The 13,211-nt window shown below is 53.7% G+C and overlaps 1 protein-coding gene and 1 long non-coding RNA gene across 5 annotated transcripts; both read right to left on the bottom strand.

The window, feature by feature from the left end:
• Positions 1-1,247: 1,247 nt before the first annotated feature.
• On the bottom strand, positions 1,248-4,751 carry AEN (apoptosis enhancing nuclease). Of its 4 annotated transcripts, none has more exons than XM_086848318.1 (4): positions 4,677-4,751; positions 3,515-4,185; positions 3,033-3,233; positions 1,248-2,664 (listed from the first exon to the last, which is right to left on the bottom strand). In XM_086848318.1, the coding sequence occupies exons 2-4, from the start codon at positions 4,181-4,183 to the stop codon at positions 2,461-2,463; spliced, it is 1,074 nt and encodes a 357-aa protein (XP_086704444.1). In that variant the 5' UTR covers positions 4,184-4,185; positions 4,677-4,751; the 3' UTR covers positions 1,248-2,460. The 4 variants fall into 4 exon arrangements, with proteins under 4 accessions (XP_086704444.1, XP_086704442.1, XP_086704443.1 ...); XM_086848316.1 differs by having other exon boundaries at positions 3,515-4,293; positions 4,677-4,745; XM_086848317.1 differs by having other exon boundaries at positions 4,559-4,719.
• A 58-nt stretch (positions 4,752-4,809) lies between these two features.
• LOC147650676 (uncharacterized) lies at positions 4,810-10,361 on the bottom strand. Its single transcript, XR_015275590.1, has 2 exons — positions 5,140-10,361; positions 4,810-5,090 (listed from the first exon to the last, which is right to left on the bottom strand). It is a non-coding gene; the product is annotated as an uncharacterized LOC147650676 (long non-coding RNA).
• Positions 10,362-13,211: the final 2,850 nt, after the last annotated feature.

The following is a 13,211-nucleotide window of genomic DNA, read 5'->3' as shown; positions in this document are numbered from 1 at the left end:
CCTTTCCTACAGCCTTGCTTCCCTCCTGCCACCCTGGAGGAGGTGGAGATGGCAGAGAGGAGGAAACAGATCCTCCTGAACCCCTCTGTGTGCCTCGTGGGGTTCAGGTCCTGCTGACATTGCACAGCTCAGCTGAGCTGCACCCTGAGGCTGGCACAGAGGGTGCTGCTGGCCCTGTTTTACATCTTGCTGCATCAGGAACACACCTGGGACAAACTGGAACAAGGATTTAAAGGCATACCACGGGGCCATGTTTCCTTTCTTGTCCAGACCACGAGGTCACGGCAGAGCCCAGGTTCTTTTATCTGTTGAAGGATGGTTGTTTTTGGGCCACTGTGGAGACAAAGATTTTTAGACGTGTCTGACACATTTCAAAGCATGCCTGAGCTGTTCCTGGCTTCCTCTGCCAAGCAGGGAGGAGTTAAGATGGGAAGTGCAAGATGTGTCTGGTAATGACACTGATGTGTGCGTCAGGTGTGTCTACGTCACCCGGCTGCCTTGGCCGCTTCCCAAGGCTGGGGCTGAGCTCTCCTTACCTTCCACTGGCTGCTGGGAAAAGCCTGGGATGGTCTAGCCTGGCTGATGGGGTCATGGATTCCATTCCAGTGCTGGCTGTTGTATCCACTGTGCTGCACCAGGCGCCCCAATGTCTCCAGAGTGCTGGCAGTCCTGGAGCCTGCTCTGCCACCTCCCATCTCACAGCCCAAGCAGTGGCACTGTGCTCAAGGGATGCACCCGAGGGCTGCCATTAAGGCACATGGCAAAAAAATGCTGATTTTCTATAACCATGACTGTTCAGTTTGCTGGTGAATCAGGTAACTCCATGTGTCCAGCCCAAACCCCTCTCTGGTGCTCACACACCCAGCTGGGGCACATTTCTGCAGCCACAGATCATGTACACATCAGCTACAGGCAGAGTCACTGCAGATGAGCACTACCCTGTCCCCACACCATGACAGCAGCCACAGCTCACATTCCCAAAATGATCTTGCTCCCAGACCCTGGGCTCTGGCTGAGCCCATCCCCTGCTCTTCCCGTTGTCACAAGGATGTCCCCAGAGCAGAGGGGACAAACCTGTACCCCAAGGAACTACCTACTCCAGCAGCTCAAAGCACCTTTTCCACCTGCAGGTGAGTTTGAAGCCCTAGAACATGGCATGGTACGTGGGCAGCTGCTTGCCAGCCTCATCCCTGCCCTCTCACTCCTGGAGAACTGCCAGATTAAATCATGCAGAATATACACAAGGGTTTTAGCCAGAACAGTTTTTAATTCAGAATTGGACAATTATGTGAATCATTTATTTTAAATGAAGTGCATTCTATGCTCTTGTCCAGGCTGATCAGGACACTGATTAGACACAGACCTTCCTTTAGAACTTCATTGTGCAGTTGGATCCTTACAAATCTATGGGGCCTGATGGGATTAATCCAAGAATCCTCAGAGCTGCTGATGTCATTACATAGCTGCTCAACCATTTTTGAGCAGTCTGGGAATCCAGGGAGGTCACAGCTGACTGAAAGCTGGCAAATGTGGCCCCAGTTTTGAAGGGCAAGGATGCTGGAAACTACAGCCTGTCAGTCTCACTTCACTGACAGGTAAAACCATGGAAAGTATTTTTCTGAGAGGTATTGAAAAACACCTGGAGCACAATGTAGTCATTGGTCACAACCAGCATGGCTTCATGAGGGCAAAGTCCTACTCACTCAACCTGATTTCCTCCTACAACAGGGTACCCATCTAGCTGATCAAGGGACACCAGGTGGTGAAATCTTTTTGGACTTAAAACATTTTGATACTGTCTCTCACAATATCCTTCTGGACAAAATATTCAGCACACAACTGGAGCTGAGCCCTGGAACAAGCTCTCCAGGGAAGTGATCACAGCACCAAGCATGTCTGATTTCAAGGAGTGTTTGGACAAAGCTCTCAGGCACGTGGTGGGATTCTTTGGGTGCCCTGTGCAGGGCCAGGTGTTGGACACAATGATCCTCATGGATCCCTTCCAACTCAGCATATTCTATGGTTCTATGAAAGAAAGTGAGGAGCAAACTGGCCCAGATGGTTTGCAGCCTTTGGGCATCAGCAAAACACCTCAGCCCCTCCACAGGGAAACTTGCCCCTTGCTGTCTGAGAGGACAACCCCACAGAAGGCATGGAGGGTGTTGGTAGCCCCCCTTATACACCCACAGAGGCTCCTCCAGGCTGACACAGGACCCTGCTCATCCTCAAGTGACAGATGAACACGGAGCAGTCACAGCCCTTATTTCTGTGTGACAGCTCAAGGCTGCAGACAGCATTTTTGGGAGATTGCTTGTGTGCAGGTGTCACTCTGTCTTCATCCCTGAACAGGGCTGGGTAGTGGGCACAAGCCCCAGGGGACGAGGTCAGCAGTCACCTCCACCTTTAACAGCTGAAGGCAGAAGGATGAACCAAAACGCACGGAGGAGATGCTGTCCCCCATCACAGGCTGCTTGCCATCAGGTCTGTGGGCCAGTACTGGTCATCCAGGTACTGGCTGCTGTCTGCAGCAGGGTCTGTGGCAGGGCTGGGGGGCCGGGGGGGCAGGCTGTGGGCCAGCTCCTTCTCCCACTGCACCTCCACCAGTCTGTACAGCTCCATGGCTGTCTGAGCGTCCTCCACCGATGAGTGTCCTCTGCAGCCAACCTGAGAAAAGGGAAAGAAGCCTCATTGGATAAAGGGACAGCAAAAATCTCACAGGTCATGTTGTCTGCTTGCTTGGAAGGACACAATTGCTGTGGGTTTTGGAGACAGCAAAAGTTTGATATAGCCAAGGCCGTACAGGTATGTCTTCCACCCTTTTTGGAGGGCACAGACCCTGTCCCCATTTTAAAGAGAATTTAAAGAAGGGAGGTCCTGGGCTCTCCCAGCTTATTCATAGCCAGAAGCACTGTATGAACAAGGCTCATCTCCACCTCACAGAGAACGCTCATGAAGGTGGGAGGACCAAGCTGACCACAGAGGTTCATAGCTAACACAGGGCTGTTTCCCATCTCAGGGTTCCTGGTGCATACCTGGATCTTTTTATGGAGCAAGTGCCTGGCCAAGTTCTTGAGGGACACATTGGCTTTGACAGGCAGTCCTGCCCTCTTCTTCAGCACAGGGCTCTGGCTGGTGTCTCGAGTCCTTTCTTTCGGGTGGAAGTACTTCAGGGCTTGGAAGTCATTGTGGATGGCGTGTCCTACCACAATCTTGTCTTTCAGGATCTTCAGGATCTGGAAGAGTCAGAGAGGGTTAGACAGCCAAGGCAGCGAAAGAAACACCAATTAAGAATAAAATAAGCCATTTTGTATTAAACTTAGCTCCCTGACTTCTAGTTTTTATGTTCCCAGAAGAAGCAAGCACACTAACCCACTGCACGGCTTCAGAGGCTCCTGTTCACGTGTTGTGTCTCTGCCTCAGAGAAACCCAGCACAGGCCACCAAGAACCCCCATTCGTGTCTGACAGACAACACAGATGCTTTCTGGCATTTTTTAATTTATCTTTTTTCCTCACCTCCGCCTGGGCAGCCGTGAAGGGAATTGCATTCTTCATGTGCCGCTTGGTGATGCCGCTCCAGCGCGTCCTGTAGTCCACGATGGGGAGCTCGGGCCGGATGTACTTGTCATAGATGATATCCCCCTCATAGTTCACCACGGAGCACCGTGCCAGCTCGCTCAGCCTGCCCTGAGGACCGGTGCCCACCATCTCACAGTCGATGGCCACGTACTTGCCCGGGCGCAGGACGAGGGAGGACGTCCGCAGCCTCTTGGAGCTGCCCTGGGACAGCAGCACGGAGTGGTGCCTGGCTATGCTGTCCGGAGAGGCAGACGGAGACAGGGATGCAGACACCATCCGTGTGGGCTTGGGGACGTTGTCACAGTGTGGTGCCGTGGTGCCATTTGCCTCGGTGAGTGTAGTGTGTGCCTCCAGCCCCGACTCAGCAGTCTGACCGCCCAGGTGCCCATAGGGGCTCAGCAGCCCCTTCTGCTCCAGCAGCGCCCGGTGCTTCATGAACCGCTGGTGCTTTCGGCTCCTCTTCTTGCTGCGACCCTGCGGCGAGCTGGGGCCCTTCGGGGCCTGAGCGCAGCCCCCCGCCGTGGGGACATGGGTGCCTTGCAGGGTGGGCGTGGAGACCTTCGGGGCGGGCAGCAGCAGAGTCATCTGTCCTTTTCCCGGTGGCATTCCTGCGGGAGCGTGCACAGGGGGCCTGAGTGCCGTGCGGTGCCCACGCTCCCCTGTCGGGAAAGGACGCGCACGCCCCAGGGCAAGCCGCGGGGTGGCACAGCCGGGAGCTATGGGGCAAGGGAAAGGGCGGGGACGGACACGGACACACTGTCACACCCTGTCCCCGCGCCTTTGCCCTCTCCCTGCCCGCTCCCACACCGCCCCATTCCCGGTCCCACGGTCCCGCCCACCCCCCTCGCCGATCGGCAGCCCCCTGCCCACCCCACTTCCCCCTCTGTCCCTCCCATTCCGTACTCCATAGGGCCCCGTCTGCCCATTACCCGGGGCCTCTCTACCTCGCTCCAGGCCCCAGCTCCCTGCCCGCGCCGTTACCCGTCCCCAGGCCCCTGCCGGCCCCAGCGGGCCCTATGGCGGCCGCGGTGTCCCTGCTGTCCCCGGTGTCCCCGCTGTCCCCGCTGTCCCCGCTCCGGCCGCTCCCGCCGCCGCTCACACGTGTCCGGCCCGGAAGCCGTCGCGCGCACATGTCCGGGCAAGTCCCGCCGTGGCCGCGCCCCCTGCGCCCCCATTGGCTGCGACGCGCGGCTAATTTACATACGGGGCGGGGCTTGGGCCGGCCCCGAGGGCGGGGGAGTTCGGGGGGTCCCACAGCTGCAGCTGCCAGCCCAAACCGGGAGTTCGGGGGTTTTGGGGGGTCCCACAGCTGCAGCTGCCAGCCCAAACCGGGAGTTCGGGGGTTTTGGGGGTCCCACAGCTGCAGCTGCCAGCCCAAACCGGGAGTTCGGGGGTTTTGGGGGTCCCACAGCTGCAGCTGCCAGCCCAAACCGGGAGTTCGGGGGTTTTGGGGGTCCCACAGCTGCAGCTGCCAGCCCAAACCGGGAGTTCGGGGGTTTTGGGGGTCCCACAGCTGCAGCTGCCAGCCCAGACCGGGAGTTCGGGGGTTTTGGGGGTCCCACAGCTGCAGCTGCCAGCCCAGACCGGCGGATGCTCGGGGCTCCAGCCCGTCCCGCCTCTGCCCCTCGGTGGTGGCGCTGTGGGGTGGGACGCGCGCTGTGGGGCCCAGCTCCGCGCAGCCTGGCACGGATATGCCGCGGTTCTCCCGGGTGTTCTCTCCCTGACCCTGTGGGATCCCTTCGTCCTGCAGGGGGGTGCGCTGGAGCTCGGCACCTTGGGGTTTGCAGCCTCCAGGCTCTGCTGGACGCTCCCCAGAGCTGTGGGGGCAGCTCCGGCTGGGGCACGGTTGAAGGTGGGGTTTCAGACCGGCCTCTCGTTGCTTCACTCTCAAGGCTCACAAAAGCAATGTCCGAGGTGGTCAGAAGAGGAGGAGGGCCGCAGGCAGCCCCAGCCACCAGCTTGTCCCCATGCGTTCAGCATCGCTGCGGAGGCCGTGTGCCCTAGGGCAGACTGTGACTTGTTGTGGTGGGATGAGCCATACAACAACAAAATCACTAGTCTTCCACAGGGAACCAGGCACCGTGTCCGTCCTCATCCCCCTGGGCCTTGCTGGGAGTGTTCCCTCTCCCTGCTACCGACCTGGCTCACAGGGATGCAGGACAAGTGTTTTCACATGCCAGAGATCTCCCTTTCCACCACCCATTAGCTTCTCTAGCCCAGTCAGAAAGGAAATATTTAGATTACCCTGTGACTTATTTTTGCATATTTCTTTTCTGTTTTTCTTCTGGGCAGTAAACCTCTTCCTTAAATCAGTTGCTCCGTGTTTTGCGTTTCTTGCTTCCATGCCTTCTGTTCAGCTAATTAATCTCCCTTTAATCAGAGTCATTCAAGTGTCTCACAATATCTTGCTAGGGAGTCCTGTCAGGTTTCTGTGTAGAAATTTATACTCTTTTTCTGGTGTTTTTTTGTGAAACTGTGTATTACAGCTCTTGGAGATGGTTCATTTCATATTCCTGGGCCTCTTCATCCCGTTTTTCTCCCTGTAAATGAGGTGGTGAGCTCACTATCACCACACAAGTGGGAGCAAACTCGAGCCTTGCTGTGAGGGACACGGGTTTGCATTTTTCCTCCAGCTCTGGGTGGATAAGGAGGCAGTGTCACTGCCTGCTTTTCTGCCTCACACTCTGCATTATATGATGAGAGATTCAAGTGCCTGGCTGAGAGCTTCTCCCTGGACACATTGCTGTTCCGCCTGTGGTCTGATCACTCTTGGTTTGTCCACGACAAACCCATCCATCTTCCTTCTTTCCTTTCCAGAATGTATAGTTTGCATTCCCTTTTAGATTGCAAAGTTTTAGCTGTGCCCTCACAATGACAAAGAAACCTCAACAGAAGAAATTAGGGCATGTGGGGAGGCAGTGAAAAGCTTTCCCCAGTTTTCCAAAGTGACCAGACTTGAGAAAACAGACAGTCCAGGATGCAAGGGAACAGTGCTATCATTTTTTCTCCCTACCCCATATGCAAAGATGGAGGTGAAAAAAAGTCAAAATATCTTTGAAAGACAAGTCGAAATAACTTTGAAAGTGTGCTGTGGCATCCTGTGATCCCACTGACCCTGGATCCTCAGCAGATGGTTCTCCCACAGTAGATATTTCCCCCTTTGGTAAAAGCCTTGTGTTGAACAGGGATGCTACTCACCTCTCCAGGGTCCTGGGGCCATGCTGGGGATGAAGAGTTGGGCACCAGATGGTAGAAATCATATTTCAGATGTGGCAGATGAGCTGAGATGAAGGCAGAGCGTGCCAGAGCCCGAGAGAGGTTTCTGCGGTGTTTGCACAATTTGAAATAATAACGAAATCTGTAAAACTCTGGGTAGAGCACGACTAGAATAACAGGCTAAATTTGTCAGATGAATAATTTACTAGAAGTGATTGGCTGTGCTCCAAGTGAGATGAGCACCAGCCTAGTTTCAGGCTGAGCAGCCTGGGTCTCTGTCCTCAGCTGGGAGCTGTTCCCCCTCCTGCTGCCTGGTCATTGCTCTGCCATTAAAGCTGGTCTCTAGAACAGGGGCTTTTCCCCAGGTCATCACTGCCCGAGGCTGCAGGGATTCCCACAGAGCTCCTGGTGCCCTCCAGAGGTGTCTGCTCTTCATTTTCAAGGCTCTTCTTTGCAGAGCAGAGGTGGTGGAAGTGGGCGTCTGTCTCTGGCTCCAGACTCCTGCACTCACCCATCCTCTGCCTCTTTCCCTCTTCCAACCACTCCTCTGGCCTTGGCCATGGTGCAGAGTGGATGGAAGAACAGACACATCTTGACATTTGAGATGGGGAAGGAGATGAAGTCCCAGCGCTCAGAGGAGATGGTGACTGCAGCCTCAGCAAGCAATTAACGTGATCATGTTTATGAATGTGGATCAGTAATTCCAGGTAAATTCCCCAAGAGCAGTGCTGCAGGCGAACAAAGCCTCCTGCCCACCCAGGAGCCTGCCAGCAGGCCCCACCAGAGCCAGCACATCCCTGCTGTGACTCTAAACTGCTTTATTTCCTCATGCCAGCCTAGACATGCATCGTTTTGTCTCCGATGCCTCGATGCCAGAGCTCCTCTTTGCAGTGCTGGTTGCACCATGTTCCCCTGGACCTCTCTGTTCCCTCCCTGCCAAGGGGGTTGATTGGTAGGAGAGGGATAGGTTAACTCAGAGAAGGCAGCAAGGACCCAGCTTTGCCTCCAGCTGTGATGAGGGGTTACTCCATCATCCTGGGCTCTGCAGGCTGCCTGGTGCCTCCCCATCACCCACCAGTGTTTGGGGAACCTCACCAGGGGTCCCTGAGTTGCTCCCATCACTCTGTGTAGGCTTGTGGCAGGGCCGTGTGGTTTGTGCCTACCAGCATCCAGAAGATCAAACGGAAGCTGGGAAGCTCAGAAATAGGTTGGAGTAGTGACCAATTTCTGGACCTGATTTTCTTTAGAGAAAGAAAGTCTCATCATGAAGGAGCACCTGGAAATGCCAGCAGCATCCTTTGGTGTAAGGGACCAACTGGGGCAGCCAGTGCCTTGTGGCTGAGGTGTCACCAGACACAGTCTGAGGATGTCAGAACAAACAGGCACCATGCCACTCCCTGGCCTTTGCCATGATGGGTCTCTGAGGACTGCAGCCCTCCCAAGGCCCAGCAAGGATTCCTGCAGGACCCCTCCATTGCCAGGCTGAGATCCCTATCCTGAGCCCACCTGTGCAAAACCTCCAGGACACTGTGTCCCTCCTGGCTAAGGATGGGGATGGACTGTGTGTCTCAGCCATGAAGACTGCTCAGTGCTGGAAAGTTGTGCCTGGAAGGCAGAAAACCTTTTCTTTCCCTTGGAAAGAAGGGAAAGAGAGCCTCCCTATTCCTCTGTCATCTTCTCCAACACTCTGTGGGAATTGCCTGTACCTCTCCAGCATGGACAGATCTCCTCTTCAGTCATGTCCTGGAGGGTGTCACTGCTCTGGGGATGCTGCTGGGGATAAGGAGGGATGGATGCTCCTGGAGCAGGAGGTGAGGGAGGACGATGCTGCCATCCATCTCCCCCCTCACTCCCCATTTTCTGGCTCGCCCCCAGGAGAGCAGTGAGCAATTATGGTCCACACGGAAGCTTCATTATTGCCCTGTCGTGGCCTCGTTTGATGAGATGTTTTATTGCCAAACTTATTAAAAGTGAAACGTGTGGTTTCTGCGCAGCAATTTCCTGTCTGCAGCGATAAGCCGGGCTCTGCCCGCTGTGTAATAAACAGTTATTTTATGTACAGCTCTGGCTGGGGTGACAAGGAAGGGAGAGGGCCTGGCTCGTGTTAATTGTGATGGTTAATGGGATCTAAAGCGGGAGCTACGTGTGAGGAGGTGCATGCCCTTCCCCTGCCACGTTCTGTGACAGAAGTGCTCTGGGTGTTGGCACTGGGGACTGTGCAGGGTCTCCTCCCCACAGCACGTGGGAACAGAAGGATTAGTCTGAAGGCTCCTCACCTGCCTCCTCTCAGCCCTTCATCACAACCTGAGCAAATGAGGAACCTCTTTGCACCCTTCTGGTGTGAGACTCCATCCCCTGCAAGGGCTGCCCCTGAGCTCCAGTGATTCCACCCCTGCAGGAGGCTGGAGGGAGCCCCACTTCATCTTCCCCAGATCCTCCCATCTGCCCAAGAACCTCTCTGTCTGCAGCAGCACTTGCAGGTGATGCTGGTGGCCAAAGCCTGGAGCATCCACCATGTCACCTCCCACTGTCCCTCCTTGGCTGCCTGCAGCAGACAGGTGCTGGAGAGGAGACAGTAAATTCAGGAGCAGTAAATTCAACAGGCACGCTCTATGTCACAGAAAACCTGTGTCACTGCTGAGCTTGGAGCAGCAAAACTGATAAACATCAGCAAAGCTGATAAATATTGTTTTATTTTGTCAGAAACAAAGTGTCCTCATTAGGTGTGCGGTCTGTATTTTGGTTTAATTACATCTTTTAAATAAATTTTGAAAAGAAGCAGCTTTTTAAAATGCAAGGTGCCAAAACCACATTTACAAAAATCCTGATTGCCTCTTTTTTTATTTTCCAGACCTGGCCAAAGCTATTAGTTCAACTCAAGCTGAAAGTGCATAACTTTCCCCAATAAACAATTTGTCAGAAAAATTCCTCCTGGCTCTGGGAGATCTGTTTGTTATTTGTCAGCAGTCAAAACCCTGTTGGGTATTTCCCATCTGACTTCTTTTCTTAACAGCATCTTTATTGGTCTGGGAATTAACAGCGGAAGATGCGATACTTGCTATTCATTGCAGTCATCCCAAATGCCACTCATCTCGTCAGGCCACGGCTCCACAAAGCAAAAGCCCCTCTCCTTTGCTCCAATGAACCATTTTTGGGCAACCATGGGGCATTTCCTCTCTTCATCCTCCTGATCCTGCAGTGTGCAACGGTATCCCCAGGCTTGTAGTCCCATCCCAATCTCCTGCATCCACCTCCATCCCTGCCGCCCATCTCAGCCTCTTGCTGGGCAAACTCCCTCCATTGCCAGCTCGGGCTCTCATTAATTTGTATTGCAGCGTGTGTTGCGGGCTGACGTGTAATTAGAGCTCCTGAAGCCTGTCTCATGCTGTAATTGCCATGACAGGGGCCACAGCATATCCGCTTGTTAATTAGTAAACCACAATATCCCGGGGGCTCGTTGAGAGCCGCCTTAATTGTATTTCAGCTGGAACAGAGGGATAATTACCCTTTGCTAGCACTGCCACTTTTAAATCCTTTAAAAAAAAAAAAAAAAGAAAAAAAAAAAAAAGAAAATAAAGGAAAACCCAAATCAAGCTCCTCTGCTACTTCCCCCCCTTGGCTGCCCAGGGACCTGGTTTTGTCCCCAGGCTGAAGGGGAAGGGCGGTGGAGCTCAGCAGTGCGGGAACAGGATGCCAAGAGATTTTCTCGGGGACACACTCAAGCTGGTGGTGATGAGCAGCTCCTGCTCTGAGGGTGCTTCTGTGTCCCTGCACATGGGACTCTGCTGGGAACCCCGTTGGTGGATGCAGGCTGGCTTGCTGGGTGTACTGTTTGATGGGAATCCCATCCTGGATAGTGAGCAATGCCCTGGCATCACCACCAGGCACTTTCACTGGCTTGGAGGAACAGTCTGTGTCCAGGGAGGAGAGAGCCAAGGTCTCCCTCCTAACTTCCCATCAGACAGAGGGGGCTTCAGTCCCCTCAAAATGGGAGTGGGAGCTGCTGCAGGCTGCAGGGAGGAGGCTGTGGACCTTGCAGGGCTCAGTGTAACTGTGTGTTGCTGCCAAGGGTGTGCTTGTATTCCACATCCCCAGCACTCTTAGGGTAAGAGCAGGACCTCAGCTCAGTGCTGGAAGTCTTTTCTACAAACCTGGCAGCAGTGTGGGATTAGCCTGCTTGGCTTTAATGGACCCCAGAGGTGAATAATCTCCCTTCTCGAGTCCTTTTTTGTCACACTTCACCTCACTGGGCAACTGGGAGTCTTCTGGGACCTGGTTAAAGCTTTTTTTCTCCACAGGAAGGATGTCCCTGCAAGGCACATGTGTGTCTGTGTCTCTTGTAGTGGTCATGGGGGGGACCATAGAGCTTTGGTGAGAGATGGAAGTGCTGAGGTGCAGCATCACCCTTCTGTCAGCACCACAGGCTTCAGAGCACCTCTTCAGAGGAGCTGCTGTCTGGTCAAAGATCTTTGGGGGAGGTTAACCTGGGAAGAGAGCCTGACCTGTGACATCCATCCCTTTTCCTGCGCTTCTCCCTGAACCAACACAAAGAGCTCAGCCACCATCAGCCCTGCTGGTGTTTCCTGCTGTTCAAAAAATCGTATAATGGACAACTGGCCTTTGGGTCCTGGTTTGTGAATTGGCTTAAATAACAGTCCTGGCTCTCTCCTGGGAAGCTACATGGAGGTCAGCCTTGAAGAAAAGATCAGTACAGTGGCTCCAAGTATTAGTAAAAAGACATAACCGAGGCAAAGAGCCTTGAACATAATTACAGCCTAAGAGCTGCTGTGATGGGAACTCAACGACCTGAAGCCATCTCCTGGACTTGAGTGCAATCAACAGATTGACACTGCTGGGTCCTGAAGGCTGATTTTTGGAAGCCATGCACCAGGGTTGAATGCCAAAGCAGACAGCGAAGCAGCACAGGTGCCCGTTCCAAAGACCGGAGCTAGAAAAGGGTCTCAAATGCCATGGAAGAACCAGATGGAGGCAACCACTGGAACACTCTGCACATAATTGAGGGCACCTTCAAGGGTGAGCATGGCATGGCTGCCCACCTCCAGGATGCTCTCCACTGCTGCCATGCAAGTCACTGTCATTAGAACTGGGGATAGAGTTTATAGCTGAGTAACCACAACAACTTTGCGCAAATTAAACAACACACTGTGGGTTAATTAGATTTCTTAACGCTGCCTCCATTAACCTAGCCCTGTCATCTGCTGTCAGAGCCCCTTCAAAATTCATATTCAAGGCATTATCACTGGGAGATGTGGATGGCTAAGTCTCTCCATGGCCAACCTGGTAAGTGTGGACGTGGGTGGCACCTGCCACCTTCCCTCCTTGGAAACCTCTTGGTGCAACAGTTGGGACCAAGTGAGGTAGTTGTCCTCCAGGAGTGCAGAGGCTGGGCTGGATATCCCAGATGGCATTTCCCACCTCAGATGATCTCTAAGGAAAATAGGTGCTTTTGCAACAGTCTGTCTCTCATTATCCGCAGGGCACCGTGTGAATGCAAATAAACAAATGAGACCCCTTCAACAACATCTGAGAATGTGGCTCCATACTTTTAAGCCAATTTTCTTAGACTGTGTCAGGGCCTGTTTTGTGTTTGCCAGACAATTATGTGGCTAATGAAGACAGCCACGGTTACATCAGGCGGGATTAGGAGGAATAAGGCATCAAATGTTGCAGTGCTTAAGACAACTGCTAACTAATAGGGGCTTGAAGGGCACGTCCCATGGGCAGGTGGTTCCTCACAGGAATTCTGGTTCTGTTTGGAAGGAGATGGAGCAGGCAGTGTGCAGCAGGCAGTGGGCAGGCTGGCCAGAAGGTAAGGAGGCCTTCTGGTCCCTGCATGGTGGCTGTGCCCATGGGAAATGAGAAAGTTGGAATATTAAGGGAAAGCAGCATCATGCACCTGACCCTGAATTTGTCCCATGAAGGCAGAGACAGACATGAGTGTTCTGATGGAGGAGGCACTGGCCAAGACCACCCCACAAACACAGCAAAAGGGGATCAAAAGCAACAGGAAAGCTGAACCTCACCACTGAGATCACCAATAAATTGGTATTTTAGCTGAAGCCTTCCCATCCTGACCACTGACAATCAGCACAGGCTCCATGCAGTGTTTCTGCAGGGCTGTGGATGCCTTCCAACCCCCTGAAGAGGGTTAGGAAGGAAAGCAGGAATGATGTCTGGTGCTGCAATGAGACCCCACTCCCTGAGTGACATGGGGACACGTGCACAGCCAGCTGTCACTTTCAGATGCCTCCTCCCAGCCACCTTTCTGCCAGCTCCTCTTCTGCCTCCTCTGCCACCACAATCTCCCATCAATCAATGAACCAGATTCTCCCCTGAGTGCTGGGTGGCTGCACCACTGCTCACAGCAGGTGCCCTTGGTCATGTTCAGTGAATTCCT

The sequence above is a fragment of the Cyanistes caeruleus genome, chromosome 13, assembly GCF_971803275.1.
Source record: "Cyanistes caeruleus chromosome 13, bCyaCae1.hap1.1, whole genome shotgun sequence".
NCBI lineage: Eukaryota > Metazoa > Chordata > Aves > Passeriformes > Paridae > Cyanistes > Cyanistes caeruleus.
Note: the sequence above shows the minus strand (reverse complement) of the source record. Positions and strands in the feature narration are given on the sequence as shown.